We start from the raw sequence: 13,168 nt of genomic DNA, 5'->3' as shown, positions 1-13,168 counted from the left end.
TCCGGGGAAAATACGATTTTCTACCTGCAAAGAGGCTCAGCTGAAATAGGGTCCTCAGAACACCCACCTCATTATACAATGTTTTTGCCATGTGGGAGGAAATGGATTGACTCCTCAGAATATATATAGCGCATTTGTTAAAGCAGAGCACACACAATTTCAGCTGGAAACTGTGTCTGTCCTTACAGTGATTACAGTTTAACCAATTACCATTTAAAGCCTTTATATACGTTTTTCCTGTAATTAAACGTCTCTTTCCGTATAATTTTCCCAATGATGCTGCATTTCTGAAGTCTCCCATCTTCTCCTGACTCTTCTGGACCTCTGCTGAGGTATTTTTAGAGCTCACTGTGTCACAGGAATGGATGATGTCCAGATCTTGCTGGTTGGCTTAAGTCAGCCTGACAAAACATGAAAATTCACAGTGAGGAGTCCTCCTTTTCCTGCCCGGAGAATCTGCTGTGGTGAAGACTTAGCTCAGCCTCGCACAAGGATTTCTCTGCTGTAGTGCCGCTTGTAAATAATGGCGACACTGTTGCAGCCTTTAGCACTCATCTGCATCTTACAAAGTTTAGAAGTAGCAAAACGTACATGTAGGAGCGAGTGCATTGAAATATAAAACAGGAAAGACTGTGTAGGATTTAGCGGTACCTAGCAGTGAGGACTGCAGATTGCAAGCAGCTGAAACATCTCCCATGTGCTAAGCATGAACTCCTGGTTAGAAATCCTTCAGTGTTCATTGTTCAGGACATTTTTACAGGGAGCCAAATTATCTGCAGAGGTCTCCAGGTGATTATAACTGGTAAAAATGCTCAATAAAGCAGTTCCATGTTACGAATCAGTGTTTCCCTGACGCTGTTTGGCGCGTTGCAGAGGGGCCGCTAGCTCAGCACCTGATAATGTGTGCTCACCTTTTTCACTGATAACTTAAGATCCAGACATTCAGAGGGTTTTCACTGGGAGCAGAATTATCCGCAAAGGTCTCTTCCTCTAAAAAAAAATTGGACTCTGTGATTTAAACCCGGAAAAATTCTGAATAAAGCAGTTTCACGTTTAAAAAATTTGCTTTTTTCTGACGCTGTCATTGCAAAGGGGCTGCAAACTACGGTGGCTGACACAAAGATGTGAAAAAAAACACGAATGGCCCTATCCAGAGCCAGTGTGTGTTTGGTCTGCCTGTTCTGGGCTACTGTGGAAACATGGCAGTGAAACATGGTGATCTCCATAAATGAGGAACTGCTCCCTATGTAGATATAAGCGGCTCACTCTAAGGTAACAAAAACCCAACAGTACTTATTGTCAGGTGATCATACACTAAGAAACACTGTTCGGCTTGTTGTGGAGGCGCTGCTGACTATTGTGGCCAGCCTGAAAACGTCAGTGCTCCTATTTAGAGCCAGGGTTTGGTTTTGGTGTGGACAAGGACCCGCTCACTATGTACATATAATCGTCTCATTCTACGTCAGGAAAATACACCAATTCTTACTTTCAGGTCATTATACACTAAAGAAAACATACTTATTTTATCATATTCCATTTCTGGCTATATATCCCCTGAAATCCAACACGCTGGACCTTTAATGTGGCAGGATTTTGGGTTTGGAAATGTGGCAGTTTGTCAGATAAAAGAGAAACTCAAGTTCTCAAAGATGAAGGATTACAAACTTGATATGAAGAAAGGAACCGCACTTAGCTACTGATTCCTCTGTTGTGGAAACACGTCTATCCTGACAGAGAGGGAAACAGCAGGAACAGCAGCAGGGCTTCAGCTTTTCTCACATATTATTCTCTAATGGTTACATGCTTATTCTGCGAGGCTGCTGAGGTGTTTGTGGCGATTACTCCGACTAGCACAAATCCCTCAATTCCATTTTCACTTTGCTTCACTGATTTACTTTGAGTTCACCCAATACTCTGATACAGAGGAGCTTGGATTTGCTGCATGTGTGTATTTGGAAGTGTAAGTATTTGTATTTCACAGTATTGTGCACATGTAAGTGTATGGAGCTACATTAGGGTCAAATGTTTTGTACTTGAAAAAATAAAATTTGAAACTGAAAATTCATGTGTTGATCTTGAATTTTGAAAAATACAACAATGTATTCAAAATAAAAATAAGTATATGAAATGTTTTTTCAGGTGAAATATAATTTTGATTCACTTTGGTAATTCTTTTGAATGAATAATTTATTTTCACTTTTCACTTCCATATATATTTTCACATTTGAGGTCTTATTTTTTTCAGTTGCTGTTTTATCTTTTCAGATTCAGATCTTATTTTTTACAGTTTCAAATCTTATTTTTTCACTTTCAAATCTTATTTTTTCACTTTCAAATCTTTTTTTCACTTTCAGATCTTTTTTTTCAGTTTCAAATCTGTTTTTTGAGTTTCAGACTTTTGACCCTGATGTGGCGTGGGCGGCGTGGCATCAACTGAGAGGGGTGTGGAATCATGAGTGACAGTGCCTTCAGGGAATGTAGGAACTAAAAAAATTCTGACTCAACACTTATATACAGCATATTTATGTGACTGGCAGTGTAAAAATTGATGCCAGTGTCAAACTTCCATTTAGAAATCTGTTTTAGACAGTACTGAGCACCAATTGCTGTATAAGAGTGATAAATTATGCCAGATTTTGCAGATCAACAGCCACATTTTAACTGCTGATATGTCCGATTTCCACATAGCACTGTGAACGCAGCGTAGTGTCCACTTTGCGATGATGGTGTCCGGTCGGTCGGGTCAATCTGCTGGAGCCCATACGTCCAGCACACAGGTGAGAAATGTTAACTAAGTTTTGGGAAATCATAACAAACATTAAGGGGTCGTTTTTGTGACAACATACATTTTTTGTGACATCTTTTAAGTGGCGAATTTGTCAGAGCTGGAAAGTGTGATTGTCCACAGCTCCATCATCACGGCCCTGTTGATGCTTCCTCATCCAGTAAACATGTCCCCTGGATGAAACCTTTGAGCTTGGGGAAAAGGGAACAATTCTAAAACACCTCCCTACTCACCTGACCTGGCTCCAGGTGATTTTTGTGGCACAAGGTGAGTAGGGAGGTGTTTTAGGATTGTTTCCTTTTCCCCAAGCTCAAAGGTTTCATCCTGGGGACACGTCTGGATGTGGAAGCATCAACAGGGCCGTGACGATGGAGCTGTGAAAATGTATGTTGTCACAAAAACGACCCCTTAATGTTTGTTATGATTTCCCAAAACTTAGTTAACATTTCTCACCTGTGTGCTGGACGTATGGGCTCCAGCAGATTGACCCGACCGACCGGACGCCATCATCGCAAGCGAAGTGGACACTACGCTGCGTTCACAGTGCTATGTGGAAATCGGACATATCAGCACTTAAAATGTGGCTGTTGAACTGCAAAATCTGGCATAATTTATCGCTCTTATACCGCAATTGGTGCTCAGTACTGTCTAAAACAGATTTCTAAATGGAAGTTTGTCACTGGCATCAATTTTTACACTGCCAGTCACATGAATATGGTGTATATAAGTGTTGAGTCAGAATTTTTTTAGTTCCTACGTTCCCTGAAGGCACTGTCACTCATGATTCCACACCCCTCTCAGTTGATGCCACGCCCCCCACGCCACATCAGGGTCAAAAGTCTGAAACTCAAAAAACAGATTTGAAACTAAAAAAAAAAAGATCTGAAAGTGAAAAAAAGATTTGAAAGTGAAAAAATAAGATTTGAAACTGTAAAAAAAAAAAAGATCTGAAAGTGAAAAAAAGATTTGAAAGTGAAAAAATAAGATTTGAAACTGTAAAAAATAAGATCTGAATCTGAAAAGATAAAACATGCAACTGAAAAAAATAAGACCTCAAATGTTAAAATATATATGGAAGTGAAAAGTGAAAATAAATTATTCATTCAAAAGAATTACCAAAGTGAATCAAAATTATATTTCACCTGAAAAAACGTTTCATATACTTATTTTTTATTTTGAATACATTGTTGTATTTTTCAAAATTCAAGATCAACACATGAATTTTCAGTTTCAAATTTTATTTTTTCAAGTACAAAACATTTGACCCTAATGTAGCTCCATATAGGTGCACATTAGGTAAGTACACAACAGGTCTTAATTCACACAAATGGACTGCAGATATATGGCTCCTGTCATGTAAACCACCGGCTGCCTAGCCTTGCATATATAAGCTAATGGCTCCTGTTGTACCTTGTTACCTCTGCACTGAGTCAGAGCTGCAGTCCGACTAAAGGCTGTTAAGTGGAGACGTCGTTTGATGTCCAGGAGCGTCCTGTGTTGGAAAGCTGCACCGCGTCCCTTAGTTTCCCGCACATCTTAAGTGTGTATTGAGGTTGTTATTTTGGTAGCAAATCTACAACATGTATGTAATTACAGCATGCACTGAGCTGTGTACATAACTCAGAGGGGCAGAGGGCCCTCATTAACATCCGTGTGTTTCTCTGACAGTGTACCAGCTACAGCAGGAAGCCCCGAGACCAAAGAGGATCACATGTCCTCAGGAGGTCAGTGCATCTGTAAATCTGCATACCACAGGCCATTGTATAGGACTGGAATGACTGGTGTTATATTTTTAACCATTTATTTTTAAGATATGAGCAAATAATAGTAAATGCCAGAGTCAGATTCTCGGAAATCAACAGGGAGTCTGTGAAGTCAAAACAGAAGACCTGTAATACCTCACATTTGAGAAGCTGGTAATGATAGTTTAGACGTTGCAACTGTAAATGGTTGAAATAACATACACCAACCATAGACACAGACGTCATAATAAGCACAAACTACCACACTGATTACAGAATGATGTGATGCAGTGATCCACAAAAGATGGAAAATACATGACAGACACAAGAATTATGAGGAAAACATGCAAAATGATTTTTTTTTGTAATGTGACAATGAACTACCAAAGTTCAATCTGAACCACCTGCTGGCTCCATTTATTTCTCTCAAAAACAAAGAGGTTTTTTACCCCCCCCCCCTTGCTTCAAAAGCAACTCTAGCAGACTGCGACCCACACTGCATTTTGCAAACTCAGTTTTCGCTCTCAGGTTTTAGCATGGAAAACATTCACTGAGAAATGATTGAGTCGAGCAGCTGGGAGCCACACCAATCAGTAACCTATGGGGAGCAACTCGCTGCTTCTTGAAACTCCCACACCTCATGAGTAACTCTTAAAACACAGTGGTATACCAGAGTTTGAAAATCAAGCATGATCCTCCAACTGCATGGTTTATTCTTTGCTTTAGATATATTTTGGATTGAAGAAATTCCCCATTTTCAAAACACATTTCATGTTTAACCTAAAAGACTTAGAGGATGTGTTTACAATACTTCAAGTATGTCTTAAAAGAGGGAAGTTTGTACTGATAAGACTAACTCTGGATGATATCCACTTGATTTGTCAGCTCAGATGGCTGAAGGCTAATATTAGCTTCAGAAACTTTGGAACAGATTCTTACACAGAGCAATGAGTGTGGATTTTATGTTCGCCTATCGCTTACAGTGGAAACACATTAGGAAGGGATCGAGAATAGTGCTGCAATGATTAATCAATTAATAGTGGACTATTAGTTTAGTTAAGTTTATTTGTTTCACATACATAAACACAAATCACATGAAATAGTTGATATAAAGTATGTGTGAGAGTGTGTTTGAAACCTATAATGGCTTAATTAAAAATAAACACACCCACTGGTAGGGCTGCCCCTGACTAAGAATTTTCCGAGACGACCAGTAGTCGTCATTGAGGGCCATTAGTCGACCAGTCGCCTGCATGTTTATGATATTAATTTAATTATTACACAATGGTTTGAGTTCAAGGTGTGAGAAAGAATAGTATCAGTAACATTGTTAACACTGTGCTACATTACAGAGAAATACAAAACCGTCCTAATGAACCTTCATTAATATAGGCCTATATTTTATCTACAAGTGCACGTCACACACTGAGCGAGCCGCCTGTTAGTGACGCTGTCGGCAAAGCAGTAATGATTGTGCTAAGTGGCTAATGGGCATGTAGCTGCTTCCATGTTTCAGATGATACGTCACGTTTGTAGTCGACCAATGAGAGTGAAGAGTGTAGATTTTACATATCACCTTGGTTTCTGGACATTTTCCAGCTTATTGCACAGTTTAAAACATTTGTTAGTAAAGTTATAAAATGTAATTAGTAACATTACTTTAATGAAGTAATCAAAATAGTTACATTACTTATTACTTTATATTTTTAACAGGGAAACTAGTAATCTGTAACCTATGACATTTTAAAAGTAACCTTCCCAACACTGGTCACCTGTGCATGTTTAAAATGTTCACATAAAATGTGTAGGAGAAGGAAAAGTGTTGAGAAACAGGAATCATTGCCATATTGGCAGTATGAACATCAGTTGTTGTTGGTTTTTTTCCCCAAATCAAACGTTTTAAATGTTAAGTGTATCGCCAACTAATAAAATTTATTGGATTTGAGTATTTTTTAAGACATAAAAAATATCCTCTGTTCGATCCTCTTAAATGTGAATATTTTCTGGTTTCATCACCCCCTATGGCAGTAAAATGAATATCTTTGGGTTGTGGGCAAAGCTTTAACTATAAAATGAATAGCTATGTAATTTGATAGTCGATTAATCGCTTTGAGTATTTTAAAAAATATTAATTCTCTCATTCCAGCCTCTTAAATGTGAATATTTTCTGTTCGTAATCATTAGTTGCAGCCCTAATCGAGAGGGAATGATTACAGCATAGAAAAGTTGTTTCAATGTTCATATGGACCACTGATTACTGTTTTAGGACGTGAACATTTTACATATTGACAGCAAGAACAGTAACAAGTTTAGTAAACTCTGTGCACGCAGCAGGAACACTGTTGATGGACAGCACAGACTTTACTCCCTCGGCTGTGTGAACAGAACAAGTTACTATACTTGTAACTGCCCTCGCTGTGAGAACTGTCAAGCTTCCATTGTACAGCCTACCAGAAATGATGCATGTCTCATCCTATTTTGAGTCTTGCCACGCTGTGATGAGCAAAGTGAAAGCTGTGGGCTGGCTATATGAGATTAGTGGCTACTCCTTAATTCAGAGCACAAAATGATGTTTGACTTATTACCAAATGCACTATAATCATAACTGTGAATTGTACACTGTCGTCTGTAGAGGTGTACGGAAAGAGGGTCTGAATTATAAAAATGTCCATATGTAAGATGACATGTACTGGATGAGATTTTTTCTTTTTCTTTTTTAGCCGCCATATCCTTTGATTTGTACTGCAGACACACTGCACACCCCGACGTGACACAGTAACACACTTAATATTAATTCTTTGCAGCTGGCCCTCTTTCACCAGCTGTTTTCCTGCTCTGCCTCTAATTCATCTCCACACTCTGTGATTTGGCTTTATGGTTTGGTAGCTGCGAATAGACGTGGGGGCACAGATGGAGATAATCTGTTCTGTGGTGTGGACTCCTTTATCTTTCACACAGGCTGTAAGAACAATTTGCAAAGCCATTTAATTGAGCTTTCATATCATATTGCTCCAGCCAATATGTCTTCCTCTGCTTACAGATGGAGAGCAGACCCAAATACTACGGCAGAGAGTGAGTGTGACGCAATTACTCTCATTGTTTTTAGGCCTTTTTTCAGATATTAATGTGCAGGCAATGCTTTCATTTATCATTACTGCCACATTAGATGTGGTCTAAGTGGGTGGATGTGTATTTTTTAAAATATCCAAATTGTAAATCCTGAATAAAATTACATTAGTTGAAGAGTTACACGAGCTGCATTTTTGTCCACAGGTTTCATGGCATGATCTCTCGAGAATATGCAGATGAGCTTCTGGCAGGAGTGGAGGGTGCTTACCTCATCAGGGAGAGCCAAAGACAGCCAGGGACACACACCTTGGCCTTAAGGTACCAACACCATCAGTATGCAGCACAGAATTCCCCGAAAGGTCGACCTTATCAGCAGCCCAGTCCCCGCTCAGTGTCCTCATTGTTCACTTTTATTCATCCGCTCAACAGATCCCACCACTGCTCACCTTCACTCCCGCTGTCCTCATGTATCTCACTCCAGGTTTGGGCACCAGACCCTCAACTACAGATTGTTCTATGATGGGAAGCACTTTGTCGGGGAGAAGAGGTTCGAGTCCGTCCATGACCTTGTGACAGATGCCCTCATCACTCTCTACATTGAAACCAAGGCAGCGGAGTACATCGCCAAAATGACCACGAACCCCATCTACGAGCATCTCGGTTACACCTCGTTGCTCAAGGACAAGATGGTGCACAGGCTGAGCCGCGGACGCACGGAACCACGCAGGGTCACCTTCCAGAGAGATGAAAAGGTGAGTTTCATGAGTGATTATGTAAGTGTCCTGAACCTTTATGTGCACTGTGGGTGGTGAGACTACAGAGGCTGAAAGGTACAAAGTTTAAGCGTGTACCTCAGTGAATTGTCCTTGAGCAAGACACAGCTTCACAGATGTTGTTGTGTAGCTGAAACGATAAGTCAGTCAACTGAATAGCAGGTTGACTGCAAATTGTCGAGAACTTTGATAATCAATAAACTGCGTGATGGTTTATTTTTCACCTAAAAATGCTGATTTTCTCAGATTTGCTGCTTTTGTCTGTTTTTATATCATTTTAAAGGATTTGTTTTACATTTTTGGAAATATGCTCATTCTTTTTCGAGCCAAGAGTTAAATGAGTAAAATAATATGCTCATGTTCGTAGAGTAAATATGAAGCTACATCCAGGAGCCGGTTAGCTTAACTTAGCATTGACTTGATGGGGGAAACAGCTAGCCTGTCTCTGTTTAAACACATCCCAGCACCTCTAGGAATCACTAACATGTTATATGATATATATGTGTTTTATCTGTACAAAAACTGAGGTGTAAATGTATGTTCAGACCAAATGCAAAGCAAATGTTTGGCACACGTTACTTGCATGAATATAGCTGCTGGAAAGTTTTTTGGAGTAAAGGTCGTGCTAACAATTGCTAACATTAGTAACACTGGAATCAAGTAACAAATGCATATTTTTGGAACTTACCATGCAAACCTGTGGCTTCGCTCCATTTCCCGGAGCCTTGTCCCTTTTATTTTTATTCCATCCCTGTACAGTACTGACATTGAGTCGTAGAAGTTTGTACCATATTTCCTATTCTTGGAGACGTCATGAGATCTCAGTGCTGATAGGCTTTGGCGACACAGCATCATGCAAATTTTGTGCTCCGGTTGAAACATTTCAACTTACACAGATGCTTATATGTGTCTTTTTGCATCCCCTGATGCAAACCTACATCTGTTTGTCTCTTTGCATTGATTTTTATTGTAGTTGTGACGTGCAACAAATTAGTTTCATTTGGTCCAAACACACCTTTAAAATGACAAGTTTGGGTGTTACAGTGGGTTCTGTACCGGACTATTTCTTGGCTAGGATTAGTAAGTAACTTCTTTGAGATTTGTTGTCACCATGATGTTGCCAGACGAGCTCCATGAGAGTGATATCGATCCTCTCATCTAACTCCTTGCAAAAAAAGCGCATATCCCAAATTTAATGTCATTGAGTTTTGGCCTGAAATCTGGCCTTTTACACCATTATCTGACATTTCAGAGACTAACCTGTGAATCAGTGAACAAAAGAAATATAATGGAGTCATAAAAAATAATTGTTACCTGCAGCTCTATCTCTGTTGTCCTTGGTAAGAAAATCTGGCTGAAAGAGAGTTGAGTTATTTTACCATTCTAACACTGAATGTAGTTCCAATGTGCCCCATATAAACCATGAAAGAAGTAGCTGATTGAAACCAAACTCAAATATTGGTATTTGACATTTCTTCAGTGTTAAAGAAGCAGCCTTGAAAACCATTTTCAACTTGTTATCAAAAGCCCTTAAACTATTTCAGTTTTATTACTTAGAGACTTCAGTTACATGCAGTCCTAGTAGTCATAATAACCCACAATTGCTTTATGATTATATGTTTTTATTTTAAGTAGTACGTCTAATTTAGAAAAAAAAATCATCTCAGTGTGTGTAAATGATCTGGTACGTTTCTCTCAGTCCTGTTACAGAAACTGTATAATATCATTATTTTGATCTACTTCCATGCTGCTGAACATTTCCAGTACATTTTACAGTAGGATGAGAGTGCAACTGAGAGGACACTTTGTCCTGTGAGTGAGACGTACATTATCCCAGTAGCCCCTGGGTGTGTTCACTGCTGCCATGCTTCGCTGCGTCCTCTGAAAGGTAATGATGACCGAGGGGACTGGGACTTCGCTCTGCCTGCCATGCATATCAGACACACTGATCTTGGGTGAGACAAATTGCACATTGTATTCATTGGCACTCGTGAGGTGTTGCTGGATTAAAGTCTGTGAATGATTTATCAATGAGGGACGAGGGATGTCTGTTTTCATACTGGAGGAGAATCCAAACTATCCTTCCACTAGGTGGCAATCTTAACTTGTTTCCTCCTCTCTTTCAGACCTAATGATGGCACTGAGATTCACACCCAGTCCCTTTATATTGACAGATTCTGATATTTCCTTCTTCAGAGATTTAATGAGCTGTATCCTTAATGTGTCTCTCAGCTTGAAGACCAGATTTATTGCTTTGGGGGATTCTTTGTTTTCAAAATGTCAGTCAGTGACAGACACATGGCAGCCCTGTCAGCAGGAGCATCAGTTGCAGTATTAATATCATCAGCCTTCAGTTTGGACTCTGTAACTTGAAACATGAGCCATTAATGCTGCATTTTTGACCTGATGGCCATGGGTCAGTCAGTGGCCCTTTGATTTATAGTGGTTTCATAGAAGCTTAGAGCTACACATGCCACTGCCGACCTCTAGGAAGCCCTCAGAGTAGAGGACTGCCCTCACAAGTGCTCTAAGACACGCAGACTGACCTGTGTTTGCTTAACACACAGTGCTTTATTGAACTGTGTCCAGCGCTGTTGCACTCTGTTTGATTTGCAGCTATAATGTTTGAAAGTTTGTGCGCTGCAGCCTCCAATTAACCTCCACTTGGCAAGTAAATCTGGAGCACGTCTCTGTCTAAATGTCACATTGTCAGTTATCTAGGCGCTTTTGTAAAACTGGCTTCATATTCCTCCTGCCAAGTTTTATACACAAGGATCTGAGTCAGTGACAGCTGTGATGATGACAGGCTTTGGCAGACAGCGTTTGAAAACCACCTGCCAGTCAAGGGAAAAAGTGTTTTCTGTCTGCTCCAATATTATGTGCCCAAAAAGCAGAGACCCGGCCCGACAGCTCGAATCTGTGGCTGCTGTTTGAACTTCGTGTTTACCAATTACACAGCCACGCCCTGAGGCATTACAGCCACAGTGGCTTCACTGTATAGTCAACATTCACGTGTATTTACTCAGTGTCAGGTTGATCGCACCATATTGCTGTGACTGCAGATTCTTGTGTAATTAAAATGCCCTCAGAAAGTGTGTGTGTGTGTGGGGGGGGGGGGGGGTTGCTTGACTCGACCTGTAGATCAACCTCCTGACTTTACTTTTCTTTGCATGTACAGAAGTTTCCTCAGTGGTCAGAACCTCTGCCACATACCTCCTGATACTCACCACATTGGTTTACTCTCAGTGGGCAGCTCCTGACAGGCTGGTCTGCTCGCACGCCCTGAAAAGATTTCCAAAGAAATTGTCACGTTGTTTGTTAGGATAATTACCTGTTCTCTCCCGAGAGTTTCACGCTATAAAAATGCAAATACAGCTATTTTTGTGTTTTAGTTGCAAAATGTAAAAATGTTCCTCACGCCGCATTGTGAGTGCTCATTTCCAGCCTTTTAGAAAAGGTTATTTCTTTTCAGTCGCAGCCACAGAAAAATAGATCAATTTTCAGTGTTCCTAGTGGATACACAGTGGCAATTTCTTCCACTTTTGAATAATGGCCGATATCTTTGACTGCTATACCCCTCATAGTATGCATCTTTTTCTTTTTGTGTGAGATGTTGTTAGGGCTGTTTTGTTTGGCATGTGGGTAGTTGTATCCTGTTGTCTTACTGTGTCAGCGCCCACTGTGCCGTTTTCCCATGATTCCAAGTACTCAGTCACAACAGAGTCCGCTCAGCTGTGCTCTCACAAAGCCTTGCGGGAATAAAAGAGCCAAGCCACTGAAAAGAAAGCAGAGCTTGTTGTGTGACCACCTTTTGTGTCCTTTCTTCCACACTCTTCTTTAAGAGACAAGAAGCCATCTGCCTGCGGACAAAGAGCCCTCGTCCTCCCTCCCTCCCTCCCTCCCTCCTTCCAACCTCGCAAGGCTAAAATATCTGCAAGTGGTCTATTCCTCATCTGTCCACTCAGACTTAGCTGCAGAGCTGCATTGTATGGTATGGTATGTGTAGGTCTTTTCAAGGAATGTCAGCCACAATGACAAATATCTTCACCTGTCCTGTCACTCTCAGCTATCAGCCAGTTAACTGTTGCCCCCAAAGACAAAAAGCTGGTACACAAAAGGCTTGCAGCAGTGTTTTAACTTTGCTACTGTGTCTGTAAGCTGCCAATCCTTTCATTTTATCTCAGCTTTGCAGTTGCCCTTTGGGTCTTTTTGCTCTCCGCTTCACCACTCTGCTTTTTCCCCACCTCTTTATCATCACAAATCCAGTGCTTACTGGCTTCACGACCTCTCCTCCCTGTTTAATAAATCAGTTCAACCTTATGTTCGGGCTTAGCTGTTCGGTAAAATAGCTGTTTGCCACAAAATCCTGCAGATGCTTGTTATTTGACATGTAGTTTCCACTGCTGTCAGTGTTGTGTGCCATGGTTCAGAGCTTCTTGATTAATTAGAAAAGCCGAAAGCCTTCTGGTGCCGTTTACTGGTTGTTTACAAGCAGAGCTAATAGGGACAAATTCAGCATGAACATAGCAACAGCCCCCCACTGCCAAAATACTGTATGGCTGCAGACCTGCAAATGAGCCTGCTTTGGGATTTTACTTGGATTTGGGCACTGTGGGATTATTCCCTGTGTAAGGATTATGGCAGTAATCCCTCCCAATCCCAGTTGATGGTCTGGCTCTGCTGGTCCTCTGAGACAAATGATTGTGATTGGCGGGAGTAGCGTGCAGTCAGAGTGTCTGGAAGATCCAGTCTGGACGGCAGTGTGGGGAATTCCACCAGCCGACTGACATAGCTGGAGG

General features: G+C 40.7%; 1 protein-coding gene across 3 annotated transcripts in view; it reads left to right on the top strand.

The window, feature by feature from the left end:
- Window positions 1-13,168, top strand: part of chn2 (chimerin 2) — a 32,827-nt gene that overhangs the window by 12,268 nt on the left and 7,391 nt on the right. For 2 of the 3 annotated variants that reach the window (XM_050046251.1, XM_050046250.1), the window contains exons 3-6: window positions 4,454-4,509; window positions 7,568-7,599; window positions 7,801-7,914; window positions 8,078-8,348. In XM_050046251.1, the coding sequence (XP_049902208.1) occupies window positions 4,454-4,509; window positions 7,568-7,599; window positions 7,801-7,914; window positions 8,078-8,348 (473 nt within the window). Of the gene's footprint in view, window positions 1-4,453; window positions 4,510-7,422; window positions 7,489-7,567; window positions 7,600-7,800; window positions 7,915-8,077; window positions 8,349-13,168 lie in introns of those variants that run through there. The other variant, XM_050046253.1, reaches the window with a different exon arrangement.

This window comes from Epinephelus moara, chromosome 6 (genome assembly GCF_006386435.1).
Source record: "Epinephelus moara isolate mb chromosome 6, YSFRI_EMoa_1.0, whole genome shotgun sequence".
In the NCBI taxonomy this organism is placed as follows: Eukaryota; Metazoa; Chordata; class Actinopteri; order Perciformes; family Serranidae; genus Epinephelus; species Epinephelus moara.
The sequence above is the reverse complement of the archived record's forward strand: the minus strand, read 5'-3'. Positions and strand labels throughout refer to the sequence as shown.